The sequence below is a fragment of the Scyliorhinus torazame genome, chromosome 14, assembly GCF_047496885.1.
Source record: "Scyliorhinus torazame isolate Kashiwa2021f chromosome 14, sScyTor2.1, whole genome shotgun sequence".
Classification (NCBI taxonomy): domain Eukaryota; kingdom Metazoa; phylum Chordata; class Chondrichthyes; order Carcharhiniformes; family Scyliorhinidae; genus Scyliorhinus; species Scyliorhinus torazame.
In genome coordinates this window covers 124,389,423-124,407,916 of record NC_092720.1, presented here as the reverse complement: position 1 = coordinate 124,407,916, position 18,494 = coordinate 124,389,423, and the positions used below count along the sequence as shown (strand labels likewise).

Below are 18,494 nucleotides of genomic sequence, written 5' to 3'. Positions count from 1 at the left end.
ACCTTCATCACATCCCACAACAAGTTGCATTTAGTGCATTTAACATGTTCCACTCACATCACCCCCATCCTTATTAACCTTCATGGAATGGGATCTCTCAACTCACGAATTTCAAAATCCCATCCTCTTTTATAAGTTGCCTGTAGGCCCTGACCCTTCCCCTCAACTCTGTGTTCCAGCAATACTCTTCACTCTTTTCTCTTTTCTCCTCTCTTCCCTGTAAATATATTGTTATAGCTTCGATCAGTTGTGTTCCCACACTCTCAAATGCTCTCCATATAAATGCGTCTACTCTGCTCCTTCTCTGCTCCTTCAGACAGAACCTCAATCATTGATCCTGCCTCCATCCACTTCCTCGACCATTTTCTCAGCTCCTGTTCTCAGCTGTCGTTGCTTGATGTGTAGTATTTTCTTTTAAATTTCATCTCTGTTAAACTCTGGTCAACACATTACTAGAGAGGCTACAGATGAGATTTACAGCAGGAATGAAGCAAATGAGATTTACAGATGAGATTTACAGCAGGTTTAGCGACAAGGAAAGACTGGATGGGTTGGAGTTTCCGTCTTTGGACAGAGCAGGTTGTGGGGACATTTAATTTAGGTGGATAAAAGTATGATGGACCTAGAGAAGTGGATAAGGAAGATCTGCTAGATCAGAGAGGTCAATAACCAGCGAATATAGATTTAGTGTAATTGATGGAATTATTATAAGTGAGTTGAGGAGGAATTTCTTTCATCCAAGGGATGATAGCATTCACTCCCTGGAAAAGTGGCCAACACAATTACAACACACAGACACAATGGGCTCAATGGTTCACGTAGAAATAGTGGGGGGATATTTTGCCAGCATTCGCCGCGGGGATGCCAGCGGGAAAGCCCACGAGACCGCGAGAAATAGGATCTCGATGGCGTGATCTCGTTTTCTGATGTTCCCTGCCCCTCGCCGGTTACATGTCGAAGTTCCCACCCAGAAAAGGTGGGAACCTCATTTAAATAAATTAACATATAGTTAAAGGGCTTCCCCACCATTTGTTCCCCCCAGATAACAAACTCCCCCTTTGCTGATGTGATGTCACGTCGGCGAGGTAGACAACAGGTATTGAGAAATGTGAAGCAGTGGAGGGGAACCTGCCAGTGGCACAAAGCCCCGGGGGGAGAGGAACATGCCCGGGCAGGAGCCCTTGGCAGTTCCACCCACGTTGGCACTGCCAGGGGGCAGTGTTAGGGTGGGCTCTCAGAGGAGCGCCATTACAGGGGTTTCCCTTATGTATGGAGGGTGGTTTCCCATGCTGCTTGTTGGGGGACATTGCCCCAGTGCTTGTGAGCGAGGGTTGCCTCACAACTTGTGGGGTTGCCCCAGTCCTTGTGGGTGGGGGTTGCCCCGCATCTTGTGGTGGGGGGGATTGCCCCACTGTGTGTGTGGGGGGGGGGGGATTCCCATTTCCGTGGCAGTGGGGTGGAAGATTTGTTTTAATATAAGTTTTTTAAAGGGCACCCTGATCTTTGGGGAGCCAGCATTGCCCACATTATCAAGCCTCGCCGATCAACGTGACGGTAAAAACTGCACCCCCAGATGAGCCAGAGAATCTGGATAGAAAACTCAGTTGTGCGGGTGGAGAGCCACATGTGAGTTTTCTTGTCCCTGCCAGCATTCTGTGCACAGAGTACAAAATGCCGCCAAGTGGCTGGTATTTTACAGGACCCCACAGGCAGGTTTGAAGGTGCCCGACACTTACCCTTCTGCCTTCGACCTCTCTCCAATTTTTTACAGGGAGCAATGGAGGCATTGGACAGTCCACCCATCCTTGGGTCCACTGAGGTCCTTAAGGTAGTCCTACCCCGTATTTTATCTTCTCCGTCACAGCCTCTCAGAGCCAATCCCCTTGCTGCGGCTAGCCAGCCAGGCCCCATCGATACACACGATTCGCCTTCAGTCCGGCCTCCATTCACTCCTCCTCTTCGGGCACTGGCTGTAGTCCCAGCAGTGGCTGTCACTGGAATCTGGCGCCCGATTGGACAGCAGCTCTCTAAGGCAGAACCTCATCCCCAGATGGTTGCAGATTTCCTACCTGAATCTAATTAACTGCCGCCAGATGTTAAATGACTACAAGGCAGACCATTTGGCCAGGGGTGTGTTCCCCGCAGACTCTTCAGTTGGTGCAGCGGGAAATCCTGCAATCAAAAAAATCCTGCCAATGGAAAATGTATGGCACAGAAGGAGGCCATTCGACCCGCTATGCCTGTGCTAGCCAATAATTAGAAAGTAAATGTGATCAGCATAAATAAATCTGCTAGGCAGTTAAGTCTGTCACAGAAACAATGGACTGAAGTTGTTACAATTATGTGACCTTTACCGTCGGTTTTCTGACAGTCAGCTACAAAATTCCAAAAGTATGCTAGCTGCCCTGAATCTGAACCAAAACTGGAGCTGACACCAAAGGTCAAGCTTAAAGCTAGAGCCTGCAGATGCCATTGATCACTCAGTCATACCTGGGCTAATGAGAGGAATCTCAAAATCGCTTTATTCTTCTCACCATCCATATCCCCACTTCGTACCACTACTGCGTGAGATGGTACTTTTGCCCAGTGACAGTCCTTGTAAGCTTCAATTGGCATTCTGCTTCCATTGAGGCACAGGAGCTCATAGTCTTGTCTCTCGGAGACTGGGAACAAGAATACAAAATTACAGGTGACCAGGTCAGTTTGTGCACTACCCCAACACCTTGTTCCAGTGCTTTCAGAAACAGCATAAGTTATAGGTCAGAGTTTCATAAATATTGTGACGCAACACACTGACACAGTCACGGAATTAACAACTGACATAGTCACGGAACTAACACACTGGCTGTGATGAACGGTTACTGTAATACTGTACCCTTGTCATCATGTAAGGTGATGTGTCCCCTTTAAGACCGGGCTTGGAATCCTGGGGGACTCAGCCTCCGGCTCCGCCCATCTGGGAGCCGTATATAAGGGGCCACCTTGTGGGCAGTGCAGCAGTTAGCACACGTCTCGGCACCAGGCTAGTTCTTAGCTTCTTAAAGCCTCCTTTACCGTTTACACTCTAAGCGTCGTTATTGAGGGTACAACACTGGCATAGTTATGGAACCAGCTCATTGACACAACTAAAGACACTAAACACTGACATAGTCGCAGACACAACACACTGACACAGTCATAGTCACAACACACTGACATAGTCACAGGCACAACACCTGACACATTCACAGACACAACATACTGACACACTCACAGACAGAACACTTTGACTCAGTCACAAGCGCAACACACTGACAGTCACAGAAATAACACATTGAAACAGTCACGGACACAACACTCTGAATCAGTCACAAACACAACATACTGACTCAGTCACAGGCACAACACACTGACACAGTCACAGCCACAACATGCTGACACAGTCACTGACACAACACACAGACAGTCACAGACACAACACACTGACACAATCACAGATGCAACACACTGACACAGTCACAGAGGCAACACACTGACAGTCACAAACTCAATGCACGGACACAGTCACAAAGACAACACACTGACAAAGTAACAGACAAAACACACTGACATAATCACAGACAATGCACTGACATAGTCACAGACACAGCAAACTGACAAAGTCACAGCCCCAATGCATTGACTCAGTCACAGACACAACACAATGACCCAGTCACAGGTGTAACACGCTGACTCAGTCACAGACACACACTGACACAGCCACAGGCACAGACAGACTGACAAAGTCACAGACACAACATAATGACTCAGTCACAACACACAGACTCAGTCAAAGGCAAAACACACTGACCGAGTCACTGACACAACACACTGGAACAGTGACGGACACAACACACTAATATAGCCACAGACAAAACATAATGACACTGTGATGCGATCAATTCACACTAGACAGAGAGTTGATGTGAACAGTGGCTTTAATCAACTAGAACTGTGCCTGCCTGCGTCTGCTCTTCAATGAGAGCCGCCTACAGGGCAGCTGCTCTTTATGCCTCCCCTCAAGGGGGCGGAGCCAGGGGCAGAGCCCACAAGGGCACCAACATGATACAATCAGTGTAGTACAGTACAATGGTCCATAGGTGGAGCACACATGGGCAACAGTGTGGTACAATGTAGTACAGTGGTGAATGGTTACTATAATACGTTCACCACATTCACCCCCTGTTAAAAAATTGAAGTCCGGCGGGGGTGAAGGGCTCACGGGTTCAGTCTGTCCGGTGCCCTGATCATGCGCTGCGATCGCCGGAGCTCTGGTTTCGCAGTGGGCACGGTGTCGAACTTGTCACTGCGGGCATGGGTGGTGAACTCATCGATGCGGGCACAGGTGTGGACTCCGGGAGCGTGTCTTCAGGAGCTTCATTCCTGTAGGTCGGCGAGGGGGTATAGGAGGGGGTGTGGAGGCCATGCAGGGGCGGGGGCGCTGTTTGGTGTAGGTTGGGGGGGGGGTAGGTTGGGGTGATGATAGGGGATCCTGCGGGTGCCAGGTCCCGGAGGGAGACCGTATCCTGTCAGCCGTCGGGGTGCTCTACGTATGCGTACTGGGGGTTGGTGTGAAGGAGCTGGACCCTCTCGACCAGGGGGTCGGACTTATGGGTCCTCACGTGTTTCCGGAGGAGTACGGGCCCCGGTGTCGTCAGCCAGGACGGAAGCGAGACCCCGGAGATGGATTTCCTAGTGAAAACAAACAGGCGGTCATGAGGGGTCTCATTCGTGGCTGTACAAAGGAGTGAACTAATAGAGTGGAGCGTGTCGGGGAGGACCTCCTGCCAGTGGGAAACTGGGAGATTCCTAGACCGTAGGGCCAGGAGAACGGCCTTCCATACCGTCGCGTTCTCCCTCTCCACCTGTCCGTTTCCCCGGGGGTTGTAACTGGTAGTCCTGCTCAAGGTGATGTCCTTACCGAGTAGGTACTGATACAGTTTGTCGCTCCTAAACGAGGAGCACTGTGGATATAAGTGGGGAAACCGAACAAGGTGAAGATACTATGTAGGGCCTTAATGACGGTGGCTGCGGTCATGTCAGGGCAAGGGATTGCAAAGGGGAAGCGGGAGAACTCGTCAACGACGTTGAGGAAATACGCGTTGCCTTTGGCGGAGGGGAGGGGCCCTTTGAAGTCGGTATTGAGGCGCTCAAAGGGCCAGGATGCCTTCACCAGGTGGGCCTTATCCGGTCGATAGAGGTGTGGCTTACACTCCGCGCAGATTTGGCAGTCCCTGGCCATGGCTCTGACCTCCTCAGTGGAGTAGGGCAGGTTGCGGGCCTTGATGTAGTGGAGAAGCCGGGTGACCCCCGGGTGGCAGAGGTCATCGTATTTGGCCCGGAGTCGGTCGTCGTGCACGCTGGCGCATGTGTCGCGGGACAGGGCATCTGGGGCTCATTGAGCTTCCCAGGACGATACACTATATCGTAATTATAGGTGGAGAGTTCGATCCTCCACCTCAAGATCTTATCGTTTTTGATCTTGCCCCGCTGTGTATTGTTGAACATGAAGGCTACCGACCGTTGGTCGGTGACGAGGGTAAATCTCCTACCAGCGAGGTAGTGCCTCCAGTGCCGTACAGTTTCCACAATGGCTTGGGCTTCTTTTTTGACTGAGGAGTGTCGAATTTCGGAGGCGTTGCGGGTACGGGAGAAAAATGCTACTGGCCTGCCTGCCTGGTTAAGGGTGGCGGAGAGGGCGCCCTCTGACATGTCGCTCTCCAACTGGAAGGGGACGGACTCGTCCACCGCGCGCATCGCGGCTTTGGCAATATCTGCCTTGATGCGGCTGAAGGCCTGGCGGGCCTCAGCCACCAGTGGGAAGATGGTAGCTTTGATCAGTGGGCGGGCTTTGTCCGCATTATTGGGTACCCACTGGGCATAATAGAAAAAAAACCTGAGGCATCTTTTCAGGGCCTTGGGGCAGTGGGGGAGGGGGAGTTGCAGGAGGGGGCGCATGCGGTCAGGGTGGGGCCATAGGACTCCGTTTTCCACGACATAGCCGAGGATGGCTAGTCTGGTTGTATGGAAAACACATTTCTCCTTGTTATAAGTGAGGTTCAGGGCTTGGGAGGTTGTCGTCGTGGTCCTGCTGGTCGTGGCCGCCAATGGTGACGTTGTCCAGATACGGAAATGTGGCCCACAGTCCGTACTGGTCCACCATTTGGTCCATCGTTCTTTGAAAGACCGAGATCCCGTTGGTGATGCTGAAGGGGACCCAGAGGAAGTGGAAGAGGCGGCCGTCTGCCTCAAAGGCCATGTCTTGGCAGTCCTCCAGGCGGATTGGGAGCTGGTGGTATGCGGACTTCAGAACTACCGTGGAGAACACCCGGTAGTGTGCAATCTGATTCACCATGTCCGCTATCCGGGGGAGGGGGTACGCATCGAGGTGCGTATACCGGTTTTTGGTTTGGCTCTAATCTACAGCCATCCGGTTTTTTTCCCCGGTCCTGACGACCACCGCCTGAGCTCTCAAGGGGCTATTACTGGCTGCGATGATCCCTTCCCGCAAGAGTGGCTGGACCTCGGACCTGATAAAAGTCCTGTCCTGGATACTGTACCGTCTGCTCCTGTTGACGATGGGTTTACAGTCGGCGGTGAGATTTGCAAAGAGCGGGGGAGGGTCGACCTTCAGGGTCGCGTGGCTACATACGGTGAGAGGGGGTAGGGGCCCGCCGAACTTCAAGGTCAGGCTCCTGAGGTTGCACTGGAAGTCTAGTCCCAACAGAAGAGGAGCGTAGAGATCGGGGAGTACATATAGCTTAAAGTTTGCGTATTCGACGCCTTGTATCGCGAGGTTTGCGACAGTGTACACCCGGATCTGCACTGAGTGCGATCCGGAAGCGAGGGCAATTGTTTGAAGTGTGGGGGAGATTTGGAGCGAACAGCGCCTTACCGTGTCTGGGTGAACGAAGCTCTCTGTGCTCCCGGAGTCAAACAGGCAGGGCGTTTCGTGTCCATTGACCCGGATGGTCATCATGGAGTTCTGGAGGTGCTTTGGGCATGACTGGTCGAGGGTGACCGCGCCGAATTGCGGGTACCCGGCGTGGTCAGAGGTGGTGGTGTGGTCCCAAGATGGCGCTCCCATCGGTCGCAGGTGTCGGTCGGTGTTGCAGATGGCGGCCAAGATGGTGGCCCCACTCGGTCCCACGTGTCAGGCTGCGAGGAAGATGGCGTCCAAGATGGCGGCTCCCATGAGTCGCACATGGCGGGCCGCGTGGGAGACGCTGGCCAAGATGGCGGCCCCCGTGAGTCGCACGTGTTGTGCGTACTCGAAGATGGCTACGCCCACAGACAGCACGAGGCGGGTGACGCGTCCGAAGGGGGCAGAGCCGGCAGGCACGCAGCCACGCCGCGGGGTCCGCGGGCCTGTGCGTCCGAGGGTCGGGCCTATGGTTTGGAGGACTTGGACCTGGCCAGGCAAACTTTGGCAAAGTGTCCTTTCTTGCCGCAGTCGCTACAGTTCGCGTTTCGAGGCGGGCAACGATGCCTGGGGTGCTGGTGCTGGCCGCAGAAATAGCAGGGTAGCCCCCCGGGTTGGGCGGGCAGCCGCGCGGCACAGGCCTGGGGTACTCTCTGGTCGGGCGTCCATGAGGGGGTCGCGTGATCGGAAGGGAAAGCGTTGAGGCTCTGTAACGCTACTTCTAGGGAGGTGGCTAGTTTTACCGTCTCTTCTAGGTCGAGGGCGCCCTTCTCGAGCAGGCGCTGTCTGACGTAGTTGGACCGGACCCCAGCCACTTGGGTGTCCCGGACGATGAGTTTCATGTGTTGGGAGGCCGTGACGACCTTTTAGTTGCAGCTTCGCGCGAGGACCTTGAGGGCGCGTAGGTACTCCTCCGGCGATTCCCTGGGGCGTTGGCGGCGAGTGGTGAGGAGGTGCCCTGCGTACACTTTGTTCACCGACCTCACATATAGGCGCTTCAGCATCGCGAGGGCGTCTGTGTATGTGGGCGCTTCCTCGAGTTGTACGGAGATTCGATGGCTCACCCGGGCGTGGGGGAGGCTCAGCTTCTGTTCGTCGGTGACGGAGGGCGAGGAGGAGGCGGTGAGGTAGGCCTCGAAACATCGGAGCCAGTGCGAAAAAATCCCTTTGGCTTCCGCGGCCTGTGGGACGAGTTCCAGTCGGTCAGGTTTGAGGGCTGCTTCCATCGCGATGTTGTAGTTGATTAAATTGTGGCGACCATCAATTCACGCGAGACAGAGAGTTGAAGTGAACAGTGGCTTTAATCAACTAGAACAGTGCCTGCCTGTGACTGCTCTGCACTGAGAGCCGCCTACAGGGCAGCTGCTCGATATACCTCCCCTCAAGGGGGCGGAGCCCACAAGGGCACCAACATGATACAATCAGTGTAGTACAGTACAATGGTCCATAGGTGGAGCCCACATGGGCAACAGCGTGGTACAATGTAATACAGTGGTGAATGGTTACCATAATACGTTCACCACACACTGTCACAAACACAACACACTGACTTAATCGCAGCCCCAATGTGCTGACACAACACACTGATAGTAGTCACAGAGCCAACATACTGACACAGTCATAAACTCAACACACTGACACATTCACAGAGCCAACATACCGACTCAGACACAAACAGAACATACTGCCAGTCACAGACACAACACACTTACAAAGTCACAGCCCCAATGCATTAACACAGTCACAGACACAACACACTGATACATTCAAAGATGCAACACACTGACACAGTCAGACAGAACATACTGACATAGTTACAGGCGCAGCACACTGACACGGTCACAGGCACACACACCGACTCAGTCACAGATGCAACATACTGACAAAGTCACAGACACAACACACTGACACAGTCACAGAGGCAACACGCTGACAGTCATAAACACAATGCACGGACACAGTCACAAAAACAACGCACTGTGTTTCAAAGACAAAGTAACAGACAACACACTGACATAGTTACAGCCTCAGCACACTGACTCAGTAACAAACACAACACGCTGACACAGTCACAGACAAAACACACTTACAAAGTTACAGTCCCAAAAAATTAACTTAGTCACAGACACAACACAATGACACAGACACAGACCCAACACACTCACGTAGTCACTGACACAACACACTCATGCAGTCACAGACCCAACACACTCACTCAGTCACTGACACAACACACACACTCAATCACAGACACAACACACTCACTCAGTCACTGACACAACACCCTCACTCAGTCACAGACCCAACACACTCACTCAGTCACTGACACAACACTCTCACTCAGTCACAGACACAACAAACTCACTCAGTCACAGACCCAACACACTCACTCAGTCACTGACAACACACTCACTCAGTCACAGACCCAACACACTCACTCAGTCACTGACACAACACCCTCACTCAGTCACTGACAACACACTCACTCGATCACAGACACAACACACTCACTCAGTCACTGACACAACACACTCACTCAGTCACTGACACAACACTCTCACTCAGTCACTGACACAACACACTCACTCAGTCACTGACACAACACACTCACTCAGTCACTGACACAACACACTCACTCAGTCACAGACCAAACACACTCACTCAGTCACTGACACAACACACTCACTCAGTCACTGACACAACACACTCACTCAGTCACTGACACAACACGCTCACTCAGTCACTGACACAACACACTCACTCAGTCACTGACACAACGCACTCACTCAGTCACAGACACAACACACTCACTCAGTCACAGACCCAACACACTCACTCAGTCACTGACACAACACTCTCACTCAGTCACAGACACAACACACTCACTCAGTCACAGACCCAGCACACTCACTCAGTCACTGACAACACACTCACTCAGTCTCTGACACAACACACTCACTCAGTCACTGACACAACACACTCACTCAGTCACAGACCCAGCACTCTCACTCAGTCACTGACCCAACACACTCACTCAGTCACTGACACAACACACTTACTCAGTCACAGACCCAACATACTCAGTCACTGACACAACACACTCACTCAGTCACTGACAACACACTCACTCAGTCACTGACACAACACACTCACTCAGTCACTGACACAACACACTCACTCAGTCACAGACCCAGCACACTCACTCAGTCACTGACACAACACTCTCACTCAGTCACTGACACAACACGCTCATTCAGTCACTGACACAATACGCTCACTCAGTCACTGACACAACACTCTCACTCAGTCACAGACCCAACACACTCACTCAGTCACAGACCCAACACACTCACTCAGTCACTGACACAACACACTCACTCAGTCACTGACACAACACACTCACTCAGTCACTGACACAACACTCTCACTCAGTCACTGACACAACACTCTCACTCCGTCACTGACACAACACGCTCACTCAGTCACTGACACAACACACTCACTCAGTCACTGACACAACAAACTCACTCAGTCACAGACACAACACTCTCACTCAATCACAGACACAACACACTCACTCAGTCACTGACACAACACACTCACTCAGTCACTGACACAACACATTCACTCAGTCACTGACACAGCACTCTCACTCAGTCACAGACACAACACACTCACTCAGTCACTGACACAACACACTCACTCAGTCACTGACACAACACACTCACTCAGTCACTGACACAACACACTCACTCAGTCACTGACACAACACTCTCACTCAGTCACAGACACAACAAACTCACTCAGTCACAGACACAACACGCTCACTCAGTCACTGACCCAGCACACTCACTCAGTCACTGACACAACACATTCACTCAGTCACTGACACAACACTCTCACTCAGTCACAGACACAACAAACTCACTCAGTCACAGACACAACACGCTCACTCAGTCACTGACCCAGCACACTCACTCAGTCACTGACACAACACTCTCACTCAGTCACTGACACAACACGCTCACTCAGTCACAGACACAACACGCTCACTCAGTCACTGACCCAGCACACTCACTCAGTCACTGACACAATACGCTCACTCAGTCACTGACACAACACTCTCACTCAGTCACAGACCCAACACACTCACTCAGTCACAGACCCAACACACTCACTCAGTCACTGACACAACACACTCACTCAGTCACTGACACAATACGCTCACTCAGTCACAGACACAACACGCTCACTCAGTCACTGACCCAGCACACTCACTCAGTCACTGACACAATACGCTCACTCAGTCACTGACACAACACTCTCACTCAGTCACAGACCCAACACACTCACTCAGTCACAGACCCAACACACTCACTCAGTCACTGACACAACACACTCACTCAGTCACTGACACAACACACTCACTCAGTCACTGACCCAGCACACTCACTCAGTCACTGACACAATACGCTCACTCAGTCACTGACACAACACTCTCACTCAGTCACAGACCCAACACACTCACTCAGTCACAGACCCAACACACTCACTCAGTCACTGACACAACACACTCACTCAGTCACTGACACAACACACTCACTCAGTCACTGACACAACACTCTCACTCAGTCACTGACACAACACACTCACTCCGTCACTGACACAACACGCTCACTCAGTCACTGACACAACACACTCACTCAGTCACTGACACAACAAACTCACTCAGTCACAGACACAACACTCTCACTCAATCACAGACACAACACACTCACTCAGTCACTGACACAACACACTCACTCAGTCACTGACACAACACATTCACTCAGTCACTGACACAACACACTCACTCAGTCACAGACACAACACATTCACTCAGTCACAGACACAACACACTCACTCAGTCACTGACACAACACATTCACTCAGTCACTGACACAGCACTCTCACTCAGTCACAGACACAACACACTCACTCAGTCACAGACACAACACACTCACTCAGTCACTGACACAACACATTCACTCAGTCACTGACACAGCACTCTCACTCAGTCACAGACACAACACACTCACTCAGTCACTGACACAACACGCTCACTCAGTCACTGACACAACACACTCACTCAGTCACTGACACAACGCACTCACTCAGTCACAGACACAACAAACTCAGTCACTGACAACACACTCACTCAGTCACTGACAACACACTCACTCAGTCACTGACACAACACACTCACTCAGTCACTGACACAACACACTCACTCAGTCACAGACCCAGCACACTCACTCAGTCACTGACACAACACTCTCACTCAGTCACTGACACAACACGCTCATTCAGTCACTGACACAATACGCTCACTCAGTCACTGACACAACACTCTCACTCAGTCACAGACCCAACACACTCACTCAGTCACAGACCCAACACACTCACTCAGTCACTGACACAACACACTCACTCAGTCACTGACACAACACACTCACTCAGTCACTGACACAACACTCTCACTCAGTCACTGACACAACACTCTCACTCCGTCACTGACACAACACGCTCACTCAGTCACTGACACAACACACTCACTCAGTCACTGACACAACAAACTCACTCAGTCACAGACACAACACTCTCACTCAATCACAGACACAACACACTCACTCAGTCACTGACACAACACACTCACTCAGTCACTGACACAACACATTCACTCAGTCACTGACACAGCACTCTCACTCAGTCACAGACACAACACACTCACTCAGTCACTGACACAACACACTCACTCAGTCACTGACACAACACACTCACTCAGTCACTGACACAACACACTCACTCAGTCACAGACACAAAACACTCACTCAGTCACAGACACAACACACTCACTCAGTCACTGACAACACATTCACTCAGTCACTGACACAACACGCTCACTCAGTCACTGACACAACACATTCACTCAGTCACTGACACAACACTCTCACTCAGTCACAGACACAACAAACTCACTCAGTCACAGACACAACACGCTCACTCAGTCACTGACCCAGCACACTCACTCAGTCACTGACACAACACTCTCACTCAGTCACTGACACAACACGCTCATTCAGTCACTGACACAATACGCTCACTCAGTCACTGACACAACACTCTCACTCAGTCACAGACACAACACACTCACTCAGTCACAGACCCAACACACTCACTCAGTCACTGACACAACACACTCACTCAGTCACTGACACAATACGCTCACTCAGTCACTGACACAACACTCTCACTCAGTCACAGACCCAACACACTCACTCAGTCACAGACCCAACACACTCACTCAGTCACTGACACAACACACTCACTCAGTCACTGACACAACACACTCACTCAGTCACTGACACAACACTCTCACTCAGTCACTGACACAACACACTCACTCCGTCACTGACACAACACGCTCACTCAGTCACTGACACAACACTCTCACTCAGTCACAGACCCAACACACTCACTCAGTCACAGACCCAACACACTCACTCAGTCACTGACACAACACACTCACTCAGTCACTGACACAACACACTCACTCAGTCACTGACACAACACTCTCACTCAGTCACTGACACAACACACTCACTCCGTCACTGACACAACACGCTCACTCAGTCACTGACACAACACACTCACTCAGTCACTGACACAACAAACTCACTCAGTCACAGACACAACACTCTCACTCAATCACAGACACAACACACTCACTCAGTCACTGACACAACACACTCACTCAGTCACTGACACAACACATTCACTCAGTCACTGACACAACACACTCACTCAGTCACAGACACAACACATTCACTCAGTCACAGACACAACACACTCACTCAGTCACTGACACAACACATTCACTCAGTCACTGACACAGCACTCTCACTCAGTCACAGACACAACACACTCACTCAGTCACAGACACAACACACTCACTCAGTCACTGACACAACACATTCACTCAGTCACTGACACAGCACTCTCACTCAGTCACAGACACAACACACTCACTCAGTCACTGACACAACACGCTCACTCAGTCACTGACACAACACACTCACTCAGTCACTGACACAACGCACTCACTCAGTCACAGACACAACAAACTCAGTCACTGACAACACACTCACTCAGTCACTGACAACACACTCACTCAGTCACTGACACAACACACTCACTCAGTCACTGACACAACACACTCACTCAGTCACAGACCCAGCACACTCACTCAGTCACTGACACAACACTCTCACTCAGTCACTGACACAACACGCTCATTCAGTCACTGACACAATACGCTCACTCAGTCACTGACACAACACTCTCACTCAGTCACAGACCCAACACACTCACTCAGTCACAGACCCAACACACTCACTCAGTCACTGACACAACACACTCACTCAGTCACTGACACAACACACTCACTCAGTCACTGACACAACACTCTCACTCAGTCACTGACACAACACTCTCACTCCGTCACTGACACAACACGCTCACTCAGTCACTGACACAACACACTCACTCAGTCACTGACACAACAAACTCACTCAGTCACAGACACAACACTCTCACTCAATCACAGACACAACACACTCACTCAGTCACTGACACAACACACTCACTCAGTCACTGACACAACACATTCACTCAGTCACTGACACAGCACTCTCACTCAGTCACAGACACAACACACTCACTCAGTCACTGACACAACACACTCACTCAGTCACTGACACAACACACTCACTCAGTCACTGACACAACACACTCACTCAGTCACAGACACAAAACACTCACTCAGTCACAGACACAACACACTCACTCAGTCACTGACAACACATTCACTCAGTCACTGACACAACACGCTCACTCAGTCACTGACACAACACATTCACTCAGTCACTGACACAACACTCTCACTCAGTCACAGACACAACAAACTCACTCAGTCACAGACACAACACGCTCACTCAGTCACTGACCCAGCACACTCACTCAGTCACTGACACAACACTCTCACTCAGTCACTGACACAACACGCTCATTCAGTCACTGACACAATACGCTCACTCAGTCACTGACACAACACTCTCACTCAGTCACAGACACAACACACTCACTCAGTCACAGACCCAACACACTCACTCAGTCACTGACACAACACACTCACTCAGTCACTGACACAACACACTCACTCAGTCACTGACACAACACTCTCACTCAGTCACTGACACAACACTCTCACTCCGTCACTGACACAACACGCTCACTCAGTCACTGACACAACACACTCACTCAGTCACTGACACAACAAACTCACTCAGTCACAGACACAACACTCTCACTCAATCACAGACACAACACACTCACTCAGTCACTGACACAACACACTCACTCAGTCACTGACAACACACTCACTCAGTCACTGACACAACACACTCACTCAGTCACTGACACAACACACTCACTCAGTCACAGACCCAGCACACTCACTCAGTCACTGACACAACACTCTCACTCAGTCACTGACACAACACGCTCATTCAGTCACTGACACAATACGCTCACTCAGTCACTGACACAACACTCTCACTCAGTCACAGACCCAACACACTCACTCAGTCACAGACCCAACACACTCACTCAGTCACTGACACAACACACTCACTCAGTCACTGACACAACACACTCACTCAGTCACTGACACAACACTCTCACTCAGTCACTGACACAACACTCTCACTCCGTCACTGACACAACACGCTCACTCAGTCACTGACACAACACACTCACTCAGTCACTGACACAACAAACTCACTCAGTCACAGACACAACACTCTCACTCAATCACAGACACAACACACTCACTCAGTCACTGACACAACACACTCACTCAGTCACTGACACAACACACTCACTCAGTCACAGACACAACACACTCACTCAGTCACTGACACAACACACTCACTCAGTCACTGACACAACACACTCACTCAGTCACAGACACAAAACACTCACTCAGTCACTGACAACACACTTACTCCGTCACTGACACAACACGCTCACTCAGTCACTGACACAACACATTCACTCAGTCACTGACACAACACTCTCACTCAGTCACAGACACAACAAACTCACTCAGTCACAGACACAACACTCTCACTCAGTCACTGACACAACACACTCACTCAGTCACTGACACAACACTCTCACTCAGTCACAGACACAACAAACTCACTCAGTCACAGACACAACACTCTCACTCAGTCACTGACACAACACATTCACTCAGTCACTGACACAACACTCTCACTCAGTCACAGACACAACAAACTCACTCAGTCACAGACACAACACTCTCACTCAGTCACTGACACAACACACTCACTCAGTCACAGACACAACACTCTCACTCAGTCACTGACACAACACACTCACTCAGTCACTGACACAACACACTCACTCAGTCACTGACACAACACGCTCACTCAGTCACTGACCCAGCACACTCACTCAGTCACTGACACAACACTCTCACTCAGTCACTGACACAACACGCTCATTCAGTCACTGACACAATACGCTCACTCAGTCACTGACACAACACTCTCACTCAGTCACAGACACAACACACTCACTCAGTCACAGACCCAACACACTCACTCAGTCACTGACACAACACACTCACTCAGTCACTGACACAACACACTCACTCAGTCACTGACACAACACTCTCACTCAGTCACTGACACAACACTCTCACTCAATCACAGACACAACACACTCACTCAGTCACAGACACAACAAACTCACTCAGTCACAGACACAACACACTCACTCAGTCACTGACACAACACACTCACTCAGTCACTGACACAACACTCTCACTCAGTCACTGACACAACACTCTCACTCCGTCACTGACACAACACGCTCACTCAGTCACTGACACAACACACTCACTCAGTCACTGACACAACAAACTCACTCAGTCACAGACACAACACTCTCACTCAATCACAGACACAACACACTCACTCAGTCACTGACACAACACACTCACTCAGTCACTGACACAACACATTCACTCAGTCACTGACACAGCACTCTCACTCAGTCACAGACACAACACACTCACTCAGTCACTGACACAACACACTCACTCAGTCACTGACACAACACACTCACTCAGTCACTGACACAACACACTCACTCAGTCACAGACACAAAACACTCACTCAGTCACTGACAACACACTTACTCCGTCACTGACACAACACACTCACTCAGTCACTGACACAACACATTCACTCAGTCACTGACACAACACTCTCACTCAGTCACTGACAACACACTCACTCAGTCACAGACACAACAAACTCACTCCGTCACTGACACAACACGCTCACTCAGTCACTGACACAACACATTCACTCAGTCACTGACACAACAAACTCACTCAGTCACAGACACAACACGCTCACTCAGTCACTGACACAACACATTCACTCAGTCACTGACACAACACTCTCACTCAGTCACAGACACAACAAACTCACTCAGTCACAGACACAACACACTCACTCAGTCACTGACACAACACTCTCACTCAGTCACAGACACAACAAACTCACTCAGTCACAGACACAACACACTCACTCAGTCACTGACACAACACGCTCACTCAGTCACTGACACAACACATTCACTCAGTCACTGACACAACAAACTCACTCAGTCACAGACACAACACACTCACTCAGTCACTGACACAACACACTCACACAGTCACTGACACAACACACTCACTCAGTCACTGACACAACACACACACTCAGTCACTGACACAACACTCTCACTCAGTCACAGACACAACACACTCACTCAGTCACAGACCCAGCACACTCACTCAGTCACTGACAACACACTCACTCAGTCACTGACACAACACACTCACTCAGTCACTGACACAACACACTCACTCAGTCACAGACCCAGCACTCTCACTCAGTCACTGACCCAACACACTCACTCAGTCACTGACACAACACACTTACTCAGTCACAGACCCAACATACTCAGTCACTGACACAACACACTCACTCAGTCACTGACAACACACTCACTCAGTCACTGACACAACACACTCACTCAGTCACTGACACAACACACTCACTCAGTCACAGACCCAGCACACTCACTCAGTCACTGACACAACACTCTCACTCAGTCACTGACACAACACACTCACTCAGTCACTGACACAACACTCTCACTCAGTCACTGACACAACACGCTCATTCAGTCACTGACACAACACACTCACTCAGTCACTGACACAACACTCTCACTCAGTCACAGACCCAACACACTCACTCAGTCACAGACCCAACACACTCACTCAGTCACTGACACAACACACTCACTCAGTCACTGACACAACACACTCACTCAGTCACTGACACAACACTCTCACTCAGTCACTGAC

General features: G+C 50.7%; 1 protein-coding gene across 1 annotated transcript in view; it reads right to left on the bottom strand.

The window, feature by feature from the left end:
* The window catches only part of LOC140390005 (serotransferrin-1-like), an 81,731-nt gene that overhangs the window by 32,474 nt on the left and 30,763 nt on the right, over positions 1–18,494 (bottom strand). Inside the window, exon 7 of the mRNA XM_072474771.1 lies at positions 2,491–2,663. Coding sequence (XP_072330872.1) covers positions 2,491–2,663 — 173 coding nt within the window. The remainder of the gene's footprint in view (positions 1–2,490; positions 2,664–18,494) is intronic.